This window comes from Esox lucius, chromosome 8, assembly GCF_011004845.1.
Source record: "Esox lucius isolate fEsoLuc1 chromosome 8, fEsoLuc1.pri, whole genome shotgun sequence".
In the NCBI taxonomy this organism is placed as follows: domain Eukaryota; kingdom Metazoa; phylum Chordata; class Actinopteri; order Esociformes; family Esocidae; genus Esox; species Esox lucius.
The window spans coordinates 613033-634668 of record NC_047576.1 but is presented as its reverse complement, the minus strand read 5'-3'; the positions used below and the strand labels follow the sequence as shown (position 1 = coordinate 634668).

General features: G+C 43.3%; 1 protein-coding gene and 1 long non-coding RNA gene across 2 annotated transcripts in view; both read left to right on the top strand.

Annotated features, from left to right (window-relative positions):
* The window catches only part of chd1l (chromodomain helicase DNA binding protein 1-like), a 32082-nt gene extending 10446 nt beyond the window's left edge, over window positions 1-21636 (top strand). Inside the window, 17 exon segments of the mRNA XM_029121770.2 lie at window positions 2355-2447; window positions 2568-2664; window positions 3279-3352; window positions 4320-4430; window positions 7684-7798; window positions 7988-8141; window positions 9720-9906; window positions 10067-10209; window positions 10654-10817; window positions 11289-11476; window positions 13488-13586; window positions 16619-16689; window positions 18335-18449; window positions 18559-18667; window positions 20274-20634; window positions 21169-21205; window positions 21208-21636. Coding sequence (XP_028977603.2) covers window positions 2355-2447; window positions 2568-2664; window positions 3279-3352; window positions 4320-4430; window positions 7684-7798; window positions 7988-8141; window positions 9720-9906; window positions 10067-10209; window positions 10654-10817; window positions 11289-11476; window positions 13488-13586; window positions 16619-16689; window positions 18335-18449; window positions 18559-18667; window positions 20274-20634; window positions 21169-21205; window positions 21208-21269 — 2180 coding nt within the window. The 3' untranslated portion in view covers window positions 21270-21636.
* Window positions 11842-12807, top strand: LOC114839656. Its single transcript, XR_003782045.2, has 3 exons — window positions 11842-12662; window positions 12725-12755; window positions 12789-12807. It is a non-coding gene; the product is annotated as an uncharacterized LOC114839656 (long non-coding RNA).

Here is a 21636-nt window from a genome sequence, read left to right as displayed (position 1 = left end):
ATATACAGTGGGGAGAACAAGTATTTGATACACTGCCGATTTAGCAGGTTTTCCTTCTTACAAAGCATGTAGAAGTCTGTCATTTTTATCATAGGTACTTTTCAACTGTGAGTGACGGAATCTAAAACAAAAATCCAGAAAATTACATTTTGTTATTTTTAAGTAATTAATTTGCTTTTTATTGCATGACATAAGTATTTGATACATCAGAAAAGCAGAACTTAATATTTGGTACAGAAACCTTTGTTTGCAATTACAGAGATCATACGTGTCCTGTAGTTCTTGACCAGGTTTGCACACACTGCAGCAGGGATTTTGGCCTACTCCTCCATACAGACCTTCTCCAGATCCTTCAGGTTTCAGGGCTGTCACTGGGCAATACAGACTTTCAGCTCCCTCCAAAGACTTTGTATTGGTTTCAGGTCAGGAGACTGGCTAGGCCACTCCAGGATCTTGAGATGCTTCTTATGGAGCCACTCCTTAGTTGCCCTGGCTGTGTGTTTCAGGTCGTTGTCATGCTGGAAGACCCAGCCACGACCCATCTTCAATGCTCTTACTGAGGGAAGGAGGTTGTTGGCCAAGATCTCGCGATACATGGCCCCATCCATCCTCCCCTCAATACGGTGCAGTCGTCCTGTCCCCTTTCCAGAAAAAAAATGATGTTTCCACCTCCATGCTTCACGGTTGGGATGGTGTTCTTGGGGTTGTACTCATCCTTCTTCTTCCTCCAAACAATAGAGTCTCATCAGACCACATGACCTTCTCCAATTCCTCCCCTGGATCATCCAGATGGTCATTGGCAAACTTCAGACGGCCTGGACATGCGTTGGCTTGAGCAGGGAAACCTTGCGTGCGCTGCAGGATTTTAATCTCTGACGGCATAGTGTGTTACTAATGGTTTTCTTTGAGACTGTGGTCCCAGCTCTCTTCAGGTCTTTGACCAGGTCCTGCCGTGTAGTTCTGGGCTCATCCCTCACCTTCCTCATGATCATTGATGCCCCACGAGGTGAGATCTTGCATGGAGCCCCAGACCGAGGGAGATTGACCGTCATCTTGAACTTCTTCCATTTTCTAATAATTGCGCTAACAGTTGTTGCTTTCTCACCAAGCTGCTTGCCTATTGTCATTTAGCCCATCCCAGCCTTGTGCAGGTCTACAATTTTATTTCTGATGTCCTTACACTGCTCTCTGGTCTTGGCCATTGTGGAGAGGTTGGAGTCTGATTGAGTGTGTGGACAGGTGTCTTTTAGACAGGTAACGAGTTCAAACAGGTACAGTTAATACAGGTAATGAGTGGAGAACAGGAGGGCTTCTTAAAGAAAAACTAAGAGGTCTGTGAGAGCTGGAATTCTTACTGGTTGGTAGGTGATCAAATACTTGTGATTATACTATTATACAAATACTCACACAATGTGATTTTCTGGATTTTTGTTTTAGATTCCGTCACTCACAATTCAAGTGTAGTTATGATAAAAATGACAGACCTCTACATGCTTTGTAAGTAGGAAACATTGCAGATTTTACAGGTTATCAAATTCTTGTTCTCCCCACTGTAACCATAACCACATCTATAACCATAACCACATCTATAACCATAACCACATCTATAACCATAACCTGATATAACAACCATAGCCTGATCTATAACCATAACATGATCTAAGACCATAACGGAATCCAAAAACCATAACCACATCTCAAACCATAACCAATAACCCATCTTTAATCTATAATTCACCTGATCTATTACCAACCTGAACCAGATCTGTAACAAACCTGATCTATAACCAACCTGATCCTGATCTATAACCAACCTGATCCTGATCTATAACCAACCTGATCCGGATCTAAAACCAACCTGATCCTGATTCATAACCAACCTGATCTATAACCAACCGTATCTTAAACTATTACCAACCTGATCCTGATCTATAACCAACCTGATCCAGATCTATAACCAACCTGATCCAGATCTATAACCATAACCTGATTTTTGGTTTCAGAAGTCTTCTCAAGATGGGCAGGGACTTAGCTGTCCTTTCAGAACACAGATATACATTAAATGTTGGACCAATGTTCAGCTAAAATACAAGATCTCAGACATGTAATGTCGTTTTGGCAGCAGATGGAGAAAAAGAGACATTAGCAAGAGGGTGTGAAAGGATCGGTCATTCAGAAGTTTTTTTTCCTTCAATTTTCTTTCAGCCTGCTGCAGCCCTCTTTCAAAATCATGTTAGTAAACCATAGTCCTGGCCTACTTTTCTCTGTCCAGTCCTAATGGAGTGTCCACCATTTTGAGTTTGGTTTGACAATGACTGACAAGTGCACAAACCGATTTGCTGTTGTGTTTCCAGATGCCTTTAAGAATGACCAGGGCAACAAGACCAGACTACTGAATATACTGATGCAGCTCAGGAAGTGTGTGGATCACCCCTATCTGTTTGATGGTGAGACCCTATTGGTTTAGAGATGTGTGGACCGCCCCTACCTGTTTGATGGTGAGATCCTTTTGGTTTTGAGATGCTTGGACCACCCTTATTTTAAGAGATGTTTTGTCCCTTCCTCAGGTGTGGAACCAGAGCCGTTTGAAATGGGGGAGCATCTGATCGAGGCCAGTGGGAAACTCAGTCTGCTGGACAACATGCTGGGCTTCCTGCATCAACGGTCAGTCATACAGAGAGACAAAACGGTCAGTCATACAGAGAGACAAAACGGTCAGTCATACGGAGACACAGAACGGTCAGTCATACGGAGACACAGAACGGTCAGTCATACGGAGACACAGAACGGTCAGTCATACGGAGACACAGAACGGTCAGTCATACGGAGACACAGAACGGTCAGTCATACGGAGACACAGAACGGTCAGTCATACGGAGACACAGAACGGTCAGTCATACGGAGACACAGAACGGTCAGTCATACAGAGACACAGAACAGTCAGTCATACAGAGACAAAACGGTCAGTCATACGGAGACACAGAACGGTCAGTCATATGGAGACACAGAACGGTCAGTCATATGGAGACACAGAACGGTCAGTCATATGGAGACACAGAACGGTCAGTCATACTGAGACACAGAACGGTCAGTCATACGGAGACGCAGAATGGTCAGTCATACGGAGACACAGATCATCATCACAAAGTCCATCATTACTCCTCCAAAGTTACACTGGAATATCTAATATGATGCTTTCCTTTCAGTGTGCCGCTGATGTGATTGACATGATGTCTGTTTTAAGAGGCCACCATTTCTGTATTTCCCATTTTGTTCAGGGGACACCGGGTTCTACTGTTCTCCCAGATGACCAGGATGCTGGACATTGTGCAGGATTACATGGAATACAGAGGTAGTTAATATCTATATTGTATTGGTGTAAGAGACGGACTGGAATGACTGGACAGATTGTACTGACTGGACTGAGTGACTGTACTGACTGAGTGACTGTACTGACTGAGTGACTGTACTGACTGAGTGACTGGACTGAGTGTCTGGACTAACTGGAGTGACTGGACTGACTGAACTGAGTGTCTGGAGTGACTGAACTGACTGATTGGACTGACTGGACTGACAGGCTAACTGGATTGACAGGCTAACTGGATTGACAGGCTAACTGGATTGACAGGCTAACTGGACTGACTGACTGACTGGACTTGACTGACTGACTGACTGGACTTGACTGACGGACTGGACTAACTGACTACTTGTTTGAAGTACAGTGTTATTTGTATTCCATTATAGTACTGTTATTTGAGTTGCTTTATAACAGTGTTGTTTGTAGTCCAGTGTTATTTGAGTTCCATTGTAAGTGTTGTTTGTAGTCCAGTGTTATTTGAGTTCCATTATAAGTGTTGTTTGTAGTCCAGTGTTATTTGAGTTCCATTATAAGTGTTGTTTGTAGTCCAGTGTTATTTGAGTTGCATCATAATAGTGTTGTTTGTAGTCCAGTGTTATTTTAGTTGCATTATAATAGTGTTGTTTGTGGTCCAGTGTTATTTGAGGTCTATTATAATAGTGTTGTTTGTGGTCCGGTGTTATTTGAGATCTAATATAATAGTGTTGTTTGTGGTCCAGTGTTATTTGAGGTCTATTATAATAGTGTTGTTTGTAGTCCAGTGTTATTTGAGTTCCATTATAAGTGTTGTTTGTAGTCCAGTGTTATTTGAGTTGCATTATAAGTGTTGTTTGTAGTCCAGTGTTATTTGAGTTGCATTATAATAGTGTTGTTTGTGGTCCAGTGTTTTTTGAGGTCTATTATAATAGTGTTGTTTGTAGTCCAATATTCTTAGTGTTGTGTTTGTTTGCATGTATCCAAGGCTACAGCTACGAGCGTCTGGATGGTTCAGTCAGAGGGGAGGAGCGGAATTTGGCCATCAAGAACTTCAGCAGCAAACACGTCTTTGTCTTTCTGCTCAGCACTAAAGCAGGTCGGCTTTCCCCGATCCCTGACCTCTAACCCTAATACTTACTGGCACCTGACGCCATGCCTTCTTACCTTTATACAAAAAAGCTAAAAATCTATATAATATTGACTGTTTTATAGCATTTTAAACCATTGCATAATGAAAGACAAAGTCACTGGAATCCATTCTTAGGGGGACATTGGTGGGACAATTCAATGTAATCTGTTTCTTTGAAATAATACATTGCAGTCATTTATAAAGGGTGTTTTTCAAAACATAGTAGTAAATGATTGGATCTTCTTTAACCAGTTATATAAAAGACTGATTCATTGATTAATGACTAATTAATTGATTAATGACTGATTCATGATTCTCCGTGTCGCTTCATCCAGTCTTCTGGGTCTGGCCCAAACCTGCAGGTTCTCCAATTTGACAGAATCCATTGATCTCTGGGACCATGCAGTCTTGAAATCATCTTAGATGAAGTCAAATACGCATTTGTGGTGAAGATGTTTGATGTGGGAGTGGACTAGCTTTTGATATGGTGAATCGTTTAATAGAGTAGCAGGAAATTACTTTCATGCAAAGCATGTGAAAGGGTTAATCAAGCAATGCTCTCAAGCAGTTGTGATGGTTTAACAATGGATATTATAACAGAGATAATAGAATCTGAGTCCGATGGAAGAGCTGACAGATGCCTGAGGAGGTTTAGTGAATAACACCTCCCCACAGTCAAACAGGGAGGAGGTTCACTAAAGAACACCACCCAACAGTCAAACAGGGAGGAGGTTCACTAAAGAACACCACCCAACAGTCAAACAGGGAGGAGGTTCACTAAAGAACACCACCCCACAGTCAAACAGGGAGGAGGTTCACTAAAGAACACCACCCCACAGTCAAACAGGGAGGAGGTTCACTAAAGAACACCACCCAACAGTCAAACAGGGAGGAGGTTCACTAAAGAACACCACCCCACAGTCAAACAGGGAGGAGGTTCACTAAAGAACACCACCCCACAGTCAAACAGGGAGGAGGTTCACTAAAGAACACCACCCCACAGTCAAACAGGGAGGAGGTTCACTAAAGAACACCTCCCCACAGTCAAACAGGGAGGAGGTTCACTAAAGAACACCACCCAACAGTCAAACAGGGAGGAGGTTCACTAAAGAACACCACCCCACAGTCAAACAGGGAGGAGGTTCACTAAAGAACACCACCCCACAGTCAAACAGGGAGGAGGTTCACTAAAGAACACCACCCAACAGTCAAACAGGGAGGAGGTTCACTAAAGAACACCTCCCCACAGTCAAACAGGGAGGAGGTTCACTAAAGAACACCACCCCACAGTCAAACAGGGAGGAGGTTCACTAAAGAACACCACCCCACAGTCAAACAGGGAGGAGGTTCACTAAAGAACACCACCCCACAGTCAAACAGGGAGGAGGTTCACTAAAGAACACCACCCCACAGTCAAACAGGGAGGAGGTTCACTAAAGAACACCACCCCACAGTCAAACAGGGAGGAGGTTCACTAAAGAACACCACCCCACAGTCAAACAGGGAGGAGGTTCACTAAAGAACACCACCCCACAGTCAAACAGGGAGGAGGTTCACTAAAGAACACCACCCCACAGTCAAACAGGGAGGAGGTTCACTAAAGAACACCACCCAACAGTCAAACAGGGAGGAGGTTCACTAAAGAACACCACCCCACAGTCAAACAGGGAGGAGGTTCACTAAAGAACACCACCCCACAGTCAAACAGGGAGGAGGTTCACTAAAGAACACCTCCCCACAGTCAAACAGGGAGGAGTTTCAGTGAATAACACCTCCACATGCATTTTGGAGCACAGTGTTGAACCCAGTTTCAGAACGCTGGGTCTTGGTCAAAGCTGGGTCTCCTCCATGTTATTTGATGGTGCTTTTGGCCACGATTGTGATGAGTTACCCTCTTATTCCTCTTATCAGTTCTCTGCCCCTCTGACTCCCACGCCTGAAGGCTAGCTGTTGACACTGAACTGGGACTGTATGTACAACTTACCCCTGTGTTATCTCTCCATCTCATCTGTTGACAGCAGCTGCACCTGTCAGAGAGCGCTCAACCGCAGTCTTCCACCACAGATAGACAGTCCTGAGAGGGAGGATGTACAACTGGCTCTAAATGAGGCCACTAATGTTTCTTTTTGGTTCAGCCAGAATATGAAAGCTGAGAGGGCATAGAAAAAGAAACCAGGCCTAGTTCAGCCAACCCGCGATAGAAGGTGTTGCCTTCTCAAGAATCGAATCCGGGTCACCCACGTGAAAGGGGGTGTGGTTAACTGCTACACCACAGAGCTGTACATTTGCTGAGTGTCAGTATAGCCTGTGGACATTATATAAAGTTGTCATGCATTAACATCATGCCACATTTGAATATATCGTTAGACACCATTAAGCATTGTGTTAAACGGAGTAACGTTTCTTATGAAGTTTTCCTCCACCACAAATAGCATCTATGAACTGTATGGCTTTTGCCACTGGCCGTTTTAACAGCTTATTAGCCATTCGTGAATGACATTGATACAATAACTACTGTATCAATATAGGTGACGATAACAGACTTTTTCGTCAAGTGAAAAGACAAGAGAATCGTAGCCAGCTAAGTGTTTGTCTATCCTGAAGAAATCCTAAGACATAAATAGAAATAAACTGACTAACGTTTCTCACTAAGTTTACCTCCACCACAAATAGCGTCTATGAACTCTATGGCGTTTGAAACTGGCTGTCTTAACTGTTCCATGTCCACTCTCTCAGTTACTCTCTCAGTCACTCTCTCAGTCACTCTCTCAGTCACTCTCTCTGTCACTCTCTCTGTCACTCTCTCAGTCACTCTCTCTGTCACTCACTCAGTCAGTAAGAGACATTTGCTCTTCTAGGCCGGCTCCACTTACGCAGCAAAAATGCAGTTTTTGCATCAAAGCTGCTTTATGAACAGATCACCTCTAACTGATCACCTCAGTTACTCACCTACTGAAGGGAAATGTTTCACATGAGAACATAAAATAACCAAACAACTATCAAAGGCAGGACATCCTGTCCTGGTTAAAAGAAGAATATATTTTGTATTTAAGAAGAATACATTTCTTCTTAAATAAATCTTTGCATTGGGATTTTTAAGTTTGTTATTTGTGTTTTGGTTTGTATTTGGGGTACAAGGTACTGTTGCTATAGGGAACATAACAAGCAAACCTCTGCTGTGGCCTCTGACACTTGCTGTGTCCTCTGACCCCTGTTGTAGGAGGCGTTGGGATGAACCTAACAGCAGCTGATACAGTTATATTCATGGACACTGACTTCAACCCCCAGAATGACCTGCAGGCTGCCGCTCGCTGCCACCGGATTGGTCAGACCAGGTGACTCAGGGCCCTCTTGGTGTTCTTACATTGGTGCCCCTTCTCACCTTTAAAAGGCAGGAGGCAGGGGACTTTAGACCTCCTCAACCAGTCTTCACACTGTAACTCTGGATGGAAAGGTGATCTGGATTCTGGGCAGTGAAACTGTGGATGACAGCTGGTCTGGTAACTATGGGTGTTTTATAACAGGCCTGTGAAGGTGATCCGGCTCCTGGGGAGGGATACCGTGGAGGAGATTGTGTACGCTCAGGCGGTGTCTAAGCTCCGCCTCACAAACATTGTGATCGAAGAGGGGCGGTTCTCCATGCTGGACCACACCCATTCTGATTCAGCTGGCCTGCAGGTCAGTAACCCTGACAACACAGTCAGTAAACCTATTGTATCCATTCTTTTCCTGTTTTATCGTTTCATCCATTATTTTTGTCTCTCATCCATCCTGTTCTATGTCTCTTTTGCCTCATGCGTCCTGGTTTGTCTCTCTTCTCTTATTCATGTTGTTCTGTCTCTCTCCCCATCCATCCTGTTCTGTGTCTCTCCTCGTCCAACCTGTTCTGTGTCTCTCCTCGTCCATCCTGTTCTGTGTCTCTCCTCGTCCAACCTGTTCTGTGTCTCTCCTCGTCCATCCTGTTCTGTGTCTCTCCTCGTCCATCCTTTTCTGTGTCTCTCCTCGTCCATCCTGTTCTGTGTCTCTCCTCGTCCATCCTGTTTTGTGTCTCTCCTCGTCCATCCTGTTTTGTGTCTCTCCCCATCCATCCTGTTCTGTGTCTCTCCTCATCCATCCTGTTCCATGTCTCTTTATCCTCATCCATCCTGTTCCATGTCTCTCTCTCTCCTCATCCATCCTGTTCCATGTCTCTCTCTCTCCTCATCCATCCTGTTCCATGTCTCTTTCTCCTCATCCATCCTGTTCCATGTCTCTTTCTCCTCATCCATCCTGTTCCATGTCTCTTTCTCCTCATCCATCCTGTTCCATGTCTCTTTCTCCTCATCCATCCTGTTCCATGTCTCTCTCTCCTCATCCATCCTGTTCCATGTCTCTCTCTCCTCATCCATCCTGTTCCATGTCTCTCTCTCCTCATCCATCCTGTTCCATGTCTCTTTCTCCTCATCCATCCTGTTCCATGTCTCTCTCTCCTCATCCATCCTGTTCCATGTCTCTCTCTCCTCATCCATCCTGTTCCATGTCTCTTTCTCCTCATCCATCCTGTTCCATGTCTCTCTCTCCTCATCCATCCTGTTCCATGTCTCTCTCTCCTCATCCATCCTGTTCCATGTCTCTCTCTCCTCATCCATCCTGTTCCATGTCTCTCTCTCCTCATCCATCCTGTTCCATGTCTCTCTCTCTCCTCATCCATCCTGTTCCATGTCTCTCTCTCTCCTCATCCATCCTGTTCCATGTCTCTTTCTCCTCATCCATCCTGTTCCATGTCTCTCTCTCCTCATCCATCCTGTTCCATGTCTCTCTCTCCTCATCCATCCTGTTCCATGTCTCTCTCTCCTCATCCATCCTGTTCCATGTCTCTTTCTCCTCATCCATCCTGTTCCATGTCTCTTTCTCCTCATCCATCCTGTTCCATGTCTCTCTCTCCTCATCCATCCTGTTCCATGTCTCTCTCTCCTCATCCATCCTGTTCCATGTCTCTCTCTCCTCATCCATCCTGTTCCATGTCTCTCTCTCCTCATCCATCCTGTTCCATGTCTCTCTCTCCTCATCCATCCTGTTCCATGTCTCTTTCTCCTCATCCATCCTGTTCCATGTCTCTCTCTCCTCATCCATCCTTTTCCATGTCTCTTTCTCCTCATCCATCCTGTTCCATGTCTCTCTCTCCTCATCCATCCTGTTCCATGTCTCTCTCTCCTCATCCATCCTGTTCCATGTCTCTCTCTCCTCATCCATCCTGTTCCTTGCCTGTCTTTTCAGCTGAGTGATATCCTGAAGTTTGGAGTGGACAAGCTGCTGTCATCTGATGAGAGTTCTGTCCAGGCGGTGGACCTAAGTCAGATTCTGGGCCCGTCTGAAGGAGGGGAGTGGCTGACTGACGAAGACCCCGCCCTGATCCAGGGCCTGCCCACCGAGGAAGAGGAGGGGGGGGTTACTGTGAGCCAGAGTGAGCAAAAATCAACAATCAAGGATTATATTCACTTTATTTGTCATAAGATTCAACTGAACTGTGTCTTTTTGGAGAGATACATTATTGGGACAATGTTTACCTCCGGTTTCATATGTTGTGGGTGTATACCGGGTGTTTGTCTTCCGGTCCCACCCAGACCACATGTACTACTTTGAGGGGAGGGACTACTCCCGGGAGGTCAGCTCCGAGGACCAGAGGAGCTTCAGTTGTCTATTGGAGGAGCAGCAGGAGGAGGGACCAGGAGAAGAGGGACGGGCAACCAGACACAAAGCTGGAGGCGTAAGTCTCTGTTACAGACTCCACTCGCTAGACTACCTTTGTCAGATGACTTGAACAACTACAAACTCACCAACCCAGAATAACAAACTCACCAACCCAGAATAACAAACTCACCAACCCAGAATAACAAACTCACCAACCCAGAATAACAAACTCACCAACCCAGAATAATAAACTCAACAACCCAGAATAACAAACTCACCAACCCAGAATAACAAACTCACCAACCCAGAATAACAAACTCACCAACCCAGAATAACAAACTCACCAACCCAGAATAACAAACTCACCAACCCAGAATAACAAACTCACCAACCCAGAATAACAAACTCAGGGTTAACAAACGGTAAGGAATATTTGAAACTCACGTGTGAAAAGGTTAAAGAGACAGACTCTGGTGTAAAGTAGACAACCGTTCTCATCACTAATGTTTTGGACCTTTAGGTATCTCTGTCCGGGCCCCTGGGAGCCCCCCTGCAGAAGAGGAGGGCTTTAAGTGTGACAGAACTGAAGGAGAGGAGCAGGAGGAATAAGGAGGCAGCAGCCAAGAGGGCCTGTCTGCAGGAAGACAGGAAGAAGAGACAGGAAGAGGAGAAACACAAGAAGAAGTAAGGGCCTATTCACCCCCCCACAGGGCCTATTCACCCCCCCACAGGGCCTATTCACCCCCCACAGGCCCTATTCACCCCCCCGCAGGCCCTATTCACCCCCCACAGGGCCTATTCACCCCTCCCCCCACAGGGCCTATTCAGTAAGGCCCTATTCACACCAGTACAGGCCCTATTCACACCAGTAAGGCCCTATTCACACCAGTAAGGCCCTATTCACACCAGTAAGGCCCTATTCACACCAGTACAGGGCCTATTCACACCAGTAAGGGCCTGTTCACCCCCCCCACTGGGCCGGCCTGTTGTAGTTGCATTTCAATTAACAAGACTTGACAAGATTTGCATTGGCCATTATAATTTTTTATCTGTGTGATTATAGTCACTTGATGTTCTATTGAAATCTTATATAATGTACTAAACAAGCTAGTTAACTGCTGTGAATGTGTGTGTGTGTGTGTGTGTGTGTTGCAGAATGGCATGGTGGGAATCCAGTGGATACAGATCTCTTTGTCTACCCTCGGTGGAGAGCGAGGAAGAGGACTCAGACGACCTCAGTGTGACCTCTACAGATTCAGAACACACTGCTATTGGCTATGTTTTGGGTGATGTCACACACCCCCATGCTAAACAGGAAGACGCCATCATAGTGCACTGTGTTGGTACGAAGAATTCAGCTTTAAAAATGAACTATTTTCCTAAAGCAGAGTGGGCGAGAAAGGAAATCAGCTTTTCACAGAAAGATTGGTGACCTAATTTAAATCTTTATAAAATTAAATACTTATATTAGTATATATATATATATATATATATATATATATATATATATATATATATATATATATATATATATATATATATATATATATATATATATATATATATATATATATATATATATATATATATATTAGGCTACCAAGCTTGCTAGGGTAAACAATACCTGTTAACAGATTCAGTTTGCAGTGACTTGTGAAGTAGGAGGTGTGAAAGCATTTGAACTCAAAAGTGGAAGGGATAAATCCCAGCCAAATTACACAGGTCTGTAATAAGTCCTAGCCAAATTACACAGGTCTGTAATAAGTCCTAGCCAAATTACATAGGTCTGTAATAAATCCCAGCCAAATTACACAGGTCTGTAATAAATCCAGCCAAATTACACAGGTCTATAATAAATCCCAGCCAATTTACACAGGTCTGTAATAAATCCCAGCCAAATTACATAGGTCTGTAATAAATCCCAGCCAAATTACACAGGTCTGTAATAAATCCATCCAAATTACACAGGTCTGTAATAAAACCCAGCCAAATTACACAGGTCTCTGTTAAATCCCAGCCAAATTACACAGGTCTCTCTTAAATCCCAGCCAAATTACACAGGTCTTTGATAAATCCCAGCCAAATTACACAGGTCCCTGTTAAATCCCAGCCAAATTACACAGGTCTCTCTTAAATCCCAGCCAAATTACACAGGTCTCTCTTAAATTCCAGCCAAATTACACAGGTATCTGTTAAATCCCAGCCAAATTACACAGGTCTCTGTTAAATCCCAGCCACATTACACAGGTCTCTGTTAAATCCCAGCCACATTACACAGGTCTCTGTTAAATCCCAGCCACATTACACAGGTCTCTGTTAAATCCCAGCCAAATTACACAGGTCTGTAATAAAACCCAGCCAAATTACACAGGTCTCTGTTAAAACCCAGCCAAATTACACAGGTCTCTGTGAAAACCCAGCCAAATTACACAGGTCTCTGTTAAAACCCAGCCAAATTACACAGGTCTGTAAAAAAAAAAAACAGCCAAATTACACAGGTCTCTGTTAAAACCCAGCCAAATAACACAGGTCTCTGTTAAAACCCAGCCAAATTACACAGGTCTCTGTTAAAACCCAGCCAAATTACACAGGTCTCTGTTAAAACCCAGCCAAATTACACAGGTCTGTAAAAAAAAAAACAGCCAAATTACACAGGTCTCTGTTAAAACCCAGCCAAATCACACAGGTCTCTGTTACAACCCAGCCAAATTACACAGGTCTCTGTTAAAACCCAGCCAAATCACACAGGTCTCTGTTACAACCCAGCCAAATAACACAGGTCTCTGTTAAAACCCAGCCAAATTACACAGGTCTCTGTTAAAACAACAGGGGGTCTGAGGTAACAACAGGGGGTCTGAGGTAACAACAGGGGGTCTGAGGTAACAACAGGGGGTCTGAGGTAACAACAGGGGGTCTGAGGTAACAACAGGGGGTCTGAGGTAACAACAGGAGGGCTGAGGTAACAACAGGTGGGCTGAGGTAACAACAGGTGGGCTGAGGTAACAACAGGTGGGCTGAGGTAACAACAGGGGGTCTGAGGTAACAACAGGGGGTCTGAGGTAACAACAGGGGGTCTGAGGTAACAACAGGAGGGCTGAGGTAACAACAGGGGGTCTGAGGTAACAACAGGGGGTCTGAGGTAACAACAGGGGGTCTGAGGTAACAACAGGTGGGCTGAGGTAACAACAGGTGGGCTGAGGTAACAACAGGGGGTCTGAGGTAACAACAGGGGGTCTGAGGTAACAACAGGGGGTCTGAGGTAACAACAGGAGGGCTGAGGTAACAACAGGAGGGCTGAGGTAACAACATGAAAATGTTGTAATGAAAACATCAATGTCTTTGTTGAATTTTTAGATGACTCAGGCCGTTGGGGTACAGGTGGACTCTTTACAGCGCTGGAGAACCGGTCAGATCAACCACGTAAACAATATGAGCTTGCTGGAAAGATGAAAGGTGAGCTCACATGATCTACTGCAAGGACATAGTTAATATTATTTTTATGCCTTTATTTCAACCAGGAACACAGACTGACCAATGTCTCTTTTACAGCTGGGCCCTGAGAATACATGTTCTCACATACAGTTTAAGTACAATGATTAAGAAATCACACAAATCAGACAACACCATCTCAGATTACACAAAAAATACAGCAACAGATTGTTACATTTACACACAGTTACAAGCAACACAAAAATAAAACTCCTCAAATAAATGTTTTAAATCGGCAAGGGGGACATGTGTCTAAATTTTAAGTTTGGTCTGCAGACTATTCTATGAGCAAGGAGTGTAACAGGAAAAGACAGTCATACCCAATTCTGTGGAGATTGCAGGAGCCTTAAGTGTAATCCAGGCTGGAGATCTGTTTTTTTTGGTAACATTTCTAATGTTGATAAGTGATGATAAGTAAGAAGGTAGTGTATTCAGAAGTGCTTTATAGACAAACATGAGAGAATGTTGTTCTGGTCTCATGGCTTAGCGAAATCCATCCCTGACTTTGATATGAACAACAGTGGTGAGTTCTGTAGTTAGCACCTGTAATAAACCTAAATGTGCACAATGATAAGCAGCATCCAGTGGTTTAAGTGTGGATGCAGTAGCATGCATGTAGATAATATCCCCATTATCTATAACCGACATAAAAGTAGCTTGCACAATTTGTCTTCTATTTATAGAGGCTAACATGTTTCTGTTTCTATAGAGGAAGCCTACCTTGATCTTTAGCCTTTTAAAGTGTTCATCAACACGTATTTTAAAAGACAGTTTATCAGCCATATCCCTAAGTATTTATATGCAGGGACTTGATTAATTTGAGAGCCATATAAGCTCGTAAGAGAGTGTATTTTCAACCAGCTTTTTGGACCCATTAAAAATCATAAAATTGGTTTTCTTTGCATTCAAAACAAGTTTATTGAGACCCTGGTAATATCTTAGAATGTCTGTCCAGCTGTGATAATGCTTCAGCAGCCATTGAAGCATTAGAGTACATCACTGTCATCAGCATATAGATTAATTTTAAACTTTCTTACCTTATCACCGATATTGTTTATGCAGAGATTGTTGGCAAATAATATGAGTGCTTTAAGAGTAATTCAGTGCATCTTCATATAAGTGTTATAATGTAAGACACAAGTCCAATTGTGGCTGATTCAATTGATTATTTATTCATTATTTTGAAAGAAAATACATGTCTTCAAGGTCCCAACATCCACCGTGCATGTCATACCAAAAACCAAGGTATGACACCAAAGAAACTATTGTTAAGATAAATTTTTTGGGGTGTTCAATACCCCCTAATTCTTACAAAGCCTAATTAAGGGGTTTGTCATTTCATGTGGTATACCTTGATTCATTTTATTATGTCCTGTCCATTGATTGCGTTAAGAGACCTATTTCTGATCAAAGTTATTTCCTATCCTGTTAGTTGATTATCCAGATCAACTGTAAATCATGAATGTGTGCTAACTTAGTCTGCATGGTGTCATGAATACACGGACAATGGACTGAATCCAAGAGCAGAGCGCTAGGATGTTTAATAACAACTCAATCCAGAAACACAGGGCAAGCAGAAGGTTGGCACTCGAGCAGCTGATATCAGCCAGAGGCAAAGGTACAAAAGGATTAAGGCAGAGCCGTGGTCAAAACAATAAATGGAAGGCAATGGTCTGGTACACTGGTTAACGCTAGAACTGACAAGAAAGAAAGGCTCAGTAGAGTAGCACGTAAACACAATACCTCACAAAAAAGCTACAAACAGAACTGAACTATATAGGAACTGATAGAGAGCAGGTGAGCAGAGACACAGGTGAAACTCATTAGGACTGACACAGGGAAGAAGGCTACATTCAAAACAACACTGAAACAGCATTACAAAAACAAAATCAAAACACAAGACAAGTCATAGGCAAACCCAGCCCTCACACATTGACTGAAATGGTAAAGGGAGGGGTCTGAGGATACTGTTATTCATATTTTGTTTCCGGTGAATGTTACTTAAGAACTTTTACCAGATATTTAAGGGCAGTCTGGCCTTAAAGGCTCTTATTAGACCAGGCAGTCTGGCCTTAAAGGCTCTTATTAGACCAGGCAGTCTGGCCTTAAAGGCTCTTATTAGACCAGGCAGTCTGGCCTTAAAGGCTCTTATTAGACCAGGCAGTCTGGCCTTAAAGGCTCTTATTAGACCAGGCAGTCTGGCCTTAAAGGCTCTTATTAGACCAGGCAGTCTGGCCTTAAAGGCTCTTATTAGACCAGGCAGTCTGGCCTTAAAGGCTCTTATTAGACCAGGCAGTCTGGCCTTAAAGGCTCTTATTAGACCAGGCAGTCTGGCCTTAAAGGCTCTTATTAGACCAGGCAGTCTGGCCTTAAAGGCTCTTATTAGACCAGGCAGTCTGGCCTTAAAGGCTCTTATTAGACCAGGCAGTCTGGCCTTAAAGGCTCTTATTAGACCAGGCAGTCTGGCCTTAAAGGCTCTTATTAGACCAGGCAGTCTGGCCTTAAAGGCTCTTATTAGACCAGGCAGTCTGGCCTTAAAGGCTCTTATTAGACCAGGCAGTCTGGCCTTAAAGGCTCTTATTAGACCAGGCAGTCTGGCCTTAAAGGCTCTTATTAGACCAGGCAGTCTGGCCTTTAAGGCTCTTATTAGACCAGGCAGTCTGGCCTTAAAGGCTCTTATTAGACCAGGCAGTCTGGCCTTAAAGGCTCTTATTAGACCAGGCAGTCTGGCCTTAAAGGCTCTTATTAGACCAGGCAGTCTGGCCTTGGTCAGGGAGGTGAACAGGAATCAAAATGGCCACTCTAACAGAGCTTCTAAAAAAAAATAATTTAGAGATTTTGCCATAATTTGCATGAATTATACATTTACTCTATAACACAGCAAAATGTAGAGAAAGTGAAGGGGTCTGAATACAGAGAGCACTGTCATGGGTGTCCAAGCATCATATAGATCATGGTTTAAGTTCTCTCCAGTAAATCATTTGACCCTGTTTTAGATCTGGAGCTGGGATCAGTGCTGATGTTCCCTGTCGATGATAAACAGTCCAGACTGGACGGTCATGACCAGGTAAACACACAGAAACACACTCGCATAACCACTAACACACTGATTGGACGGTCATGACCAGGTAAACACACAGAAACACACTCGCATAACCACTAACACACTGATTGGACGGTCATGACCAGGTAAACACACAGAAACACATTCACATAACCACTAACACTCTGATTGGACGGTCATGACCAGGTAAACACACAGAAACACACTCACATAACCACTAACACACTGATTGGACGGTCATGACCAGGTAAACACACAGAAACACACTCACATAACCACTAACACTCTGATTGGATGGTCATGACCAGGTAAACACACAGAAACACACTCACATAACCACTAACACTCTGATTGGACGGTCATGACCAGGTAAACACACAGAAACACACTCACATAACCACTAACACACTGATTGGACGGTCATGACCAGGTAAACACACAGAAACACACTCACATAACCACTAACACTCTGATTGGACGGTCATGACCAGGTAAACACACAGAAACACACTCACATAACCACTAACACACTGATTGGACGGTCATGACCAGGTAAACACACTCACATAACCACTAACACACTGATTGGACGGTAAAGAGCAGGTAGAATTCATTTTTGTGAACTGGGCTTAGCTGTCCTGTGTTACTCAAAATTGTCTTCTAAGTTCACCTTATAGTAGCTAATATTAACAATGCCTGAAAGTGAGCTTTTGTTATGAATTATTTTAGCCATTTTGGTACAAGACAAGCAGTGTCAAGCTTCACCAGCAGAACTCCAAAATAGTGATGGAAAATGCCATGCCTACGACAGCTATTGATCATGCATGACGAGTCAGGTTTGAACTGACCTGAATATATTTTACCGTCATAATGGACTGTGCAGCAGAAGGCTGCTTCTCTACTCTGACATTAGCTACCTAAAGGTTAGCTAATGTAAGCTGGTCAACTATTCCACAAGCGGGCATTTGTTTCATAGGACGTGAAGTTAAGGGTGTCTGGGGGCTAGATTGTGAATTTTACACTGGCTATCAATATCTGCAGGTTTGCACAAAATAATCTAGCGACTTGAGTGTTTCTCTGAAGTGCCTCAGAAAATGTAGTGTGGTGGAAATAAGCCCTAAGTAATACATTAAAATATATCTCAAAGACTATAGAATAGTATATTCTGTTCGGGTACAGCTGCCCTTCATCCTGTTGTTAGCACTGCATAACCAACTAATGAGTCACCTCCAAAATGATTCATAAAGATAAGATACTAAGATGAAAACTAAGATGAACACAACCAGTGGAAAAGTAGTAAAACTGCTTGGCATTATGCCACAACACGTGGTGAGGTAGGTGGCTAGTGGGGATACGAGTCCAAGGGCCACAGTTACAGCATTTTGGGTCACTAATTCTCCAAATCTATAGTAATACACCTCCATGCCAATAGCCCATCTGGAAGATTTGTCAGATAAAAACATGTTTTATTCCCTTTGTAGTCATTAAGATAAATAATGGGCCTTGCGTAATTGATGACACAAACCTGTTTTTCTCCATATGGACGTTGGTATATCCCCACAGGTAAATACATGTACTATATAAGGCTGTCAGGATGCCTCCATGTGACTGGTTTAAAGGTTCCTGTATAATTGATGGTTATCCTCAGGTGGCGCTGATTGTGGCCCATCACAGAGGCAAAGACAACAGGCTGTCCAGCATCCACCTATCTGCGCTGGAGGAAGGGCTCAAGAAGATCTACAGGGTGGTCAAGACTAGAAAGGGTGGGGTGTGTGTGTGTGCGTGTGTGTGTGCGTGTGTGTGTGCGTGTGTGCGTGCGTGCGTGCGCGTGCTAAACTTCTAGGGAAACTCATCACACCTTTCTGTTCCTAGCTAGCGTCCACCTCCCTCGAATAGGACACTCCACCAGAGGATTCAACTGGTATGGAACAGAAAGACTCATCAGAAAACACCTGGCTTCCCGGGGCATACGCACCTTAATGTATCCTTTATAACCCTAACACCTTAATGTATCCTTTATAACCCTAACACCTTAATGTATCCTTTATAACCCTAACACCTTAATGTATCCTTTATAACCCTAACACCTTAATGTATCCTTTATAACCCTAACACCTTAATGTATCCTTTATAACCCTAACACCTTAATGTATCCTTTATAACCCTAACACCTCCACGTCTCCTTTATAACCCTATCACATCCATGTATCCTTCATAACCCGAACACCTCCACGTCTCCTTTATAACCCTAACACCTCCACGTCTCCTTTATAACCCTATCACATCCATGTATCCTTCATAACCCTAACACCTCCACGTCTCCTTTATAACCCTAACACCTCCACGTCTCCTTTATAACCCTAACACCTCCACGTCTCCTTTATAACCCTAACACCTCCACGTCTCCTTTATAACCCTAACACCTCCACGTCTCCTTTATAACCCTAACACCTCCACGTCTCCTTTATAACCCTAACACCTCCACGTCTCCTTTATAACCCTAACACCTCCACGTATCCTTTATAACCTTAACCTCTCCACGTATCCTTTATAACCCTAACAAATCCTCGTCTCCTTTATAACCCTAACACCTCCACGTCTCCTTTATAACCCTAACACCTCCACGTCTCCTTTATAACCCTAACACCTCCACGTCTCCTTTATAACCCTAACACCTCCACGTCTCCTTTATAACCCTAACACCTCCACGTCTCCTTTATAACCCTAACACATCCACGTATCCTTCATAACCCTAACACATCCACGTATCCTTCATAACCCTAACACCTCCACGTCTCCTTTATAACCCTAACACATCCACGTCTCCTTTATAACCCTATCACATCCACGTCTCCTTTATAACCCTAACACCTCCACGTCTCCTTTATAACCCTATCATATCCACGTATCCTTTATAACCCTAACACATCCACGTCTCCTTTATAACCCTAACACCTCCACGTATCCTTTATAACCTTAACCTCTCCACGTATCCTTAAAACCCTAACACATCCTCGTCTCCTTTATAACCCTAACACATCCACGTCTCCTTTATAACCCTAACACCTCCACGTATCCTTTATAACCCTAACACCTCCACATATCCTTTATAACCCTAACACCTCCACGTATCCTTTATAACCCTAACACTTCCACGTCTCCTTTATAACCCTAACACCTCCACGTCTCCTTTATAACCCTAACACCTCCACGTATCCTTTATAACCCTAACACCTCCACGTATCCTTTATAACCCTAACACCTCCACGTATCCTTTATAACCCTTACACCTCCACGTATCCATTATAACCCTAACACCTCCACGTATCCTTTATAACCCTAACACCTCCACGTCTCCTTTATAACCCTAACACCTCCATGTATCCTTTATAACCCTAACACCTCCACGTATCCTTTATAACCCTAACACCTCCATGTATCCTTTATATAACCCTAACACCTCTGTACATAATTTGCAGCAGGGTTGTATTCATTACCAAAATGTTTGCAGTGAAAAACAAACAAACGTCTCTAACTGTACAAATGAATTCAGGTCTGCCTCTGTGTGGTCCTTTACTGTCTGGTAGATATTACTACAACAGAGCTGCCTCTGGTACGTCCACAACCACCTCCTCACCACCAGCTTCAACCTCCAAGGCTTTAGCCCAATCCCCACCAGCCTTGGTGCCCCACTCTTCTGACTCAGACTCAGAGATAGGCTGTGAGGAAGGAGAAACAACCAATAAGAGCAGCAGGAGCCATAGCCCGCGTGGCCCCCCCCTGCCTGATTTCATGAAGGGAGTCCATGTGTTCTTCTACAACCTGGCTGCATCAGACAGGAAGAAGCTGGCACGCTATCTCATCATGTATGATGGAGACGAGGAGGGGCTGATGAGTCCAGAGGTCACACACGTTGTAGCTGAACTGGAGAGCCATGTCCACTCTCAGGTGGTTATTATAACATTACGTTGACATTTCCAGGACAGTTACTATAACATTACATTAACATCTACAGGATGGTTATTATTACATCACATTAACATAACCAGGCTGGTTATTATAACATTACGTTGACATCTCCAGACTGGTTATTATAACATTACATAGACACCTCCAGAATGTTTATTATAGCATTACATTAACATCTCCAGGATGCTTATTATAACATTATATTAACGTCTCCAGGATGGTTATTATAACATTACATTAACGTCTCCAGGATGATTATTATAACATTACATAAACATTTCCAGGATGGTTATTATAACATTACATTAACATCACCGGGATGATTATTATGTAACATTACATTAACATCTCCAGGATGATTATTATATGATATTACATTAACATTTCCAGGACGGTTGTAATAACATGACATTAATATCTCCAGGATGATTATTAAAACATTGACATCTCCAGGATGGTTATTGTTACATTAAACACTTTGCTGCCTTGATATTGCTATACTTTACTCTCTAGGAGCTCCGGGAGCTGATTGGTCAGTATCCTCAGGCACTTGCTGCTTCTCCAATCAGAGGCAGGTTAACACTGCCAAGTTCCTGTACCAACTAAAATCATGATGCTCTTCAAAAACGTATTTGCCCAAGAATTATTGGTTACCTTTATGAAATTGAGCAAAAGTGAATGCAAAAAATAAACACATAAAATAAGTATTTTTTTGGGCTGAAGCATGAGGGGAGCTGTATACTTTCATTACAACACAATGATTAATTAACGAGGGATCTCAGACTACTCCATGCAGCACATTTCAAGATCCTTGATAGTCTTAGGTTTTGCTTGTGGACTGCCCTCTTCGATTCAGACCACAGGTTTTTGGATTAAAGTCCAGCTACTGTGAAACATTGTGATCTTCTGGTTATGCAACAATTTCTGTGTTGGTTTTAATGTGCAGTCAGTTCCTTAGAAAGCCCATTTTACAACAGCAGT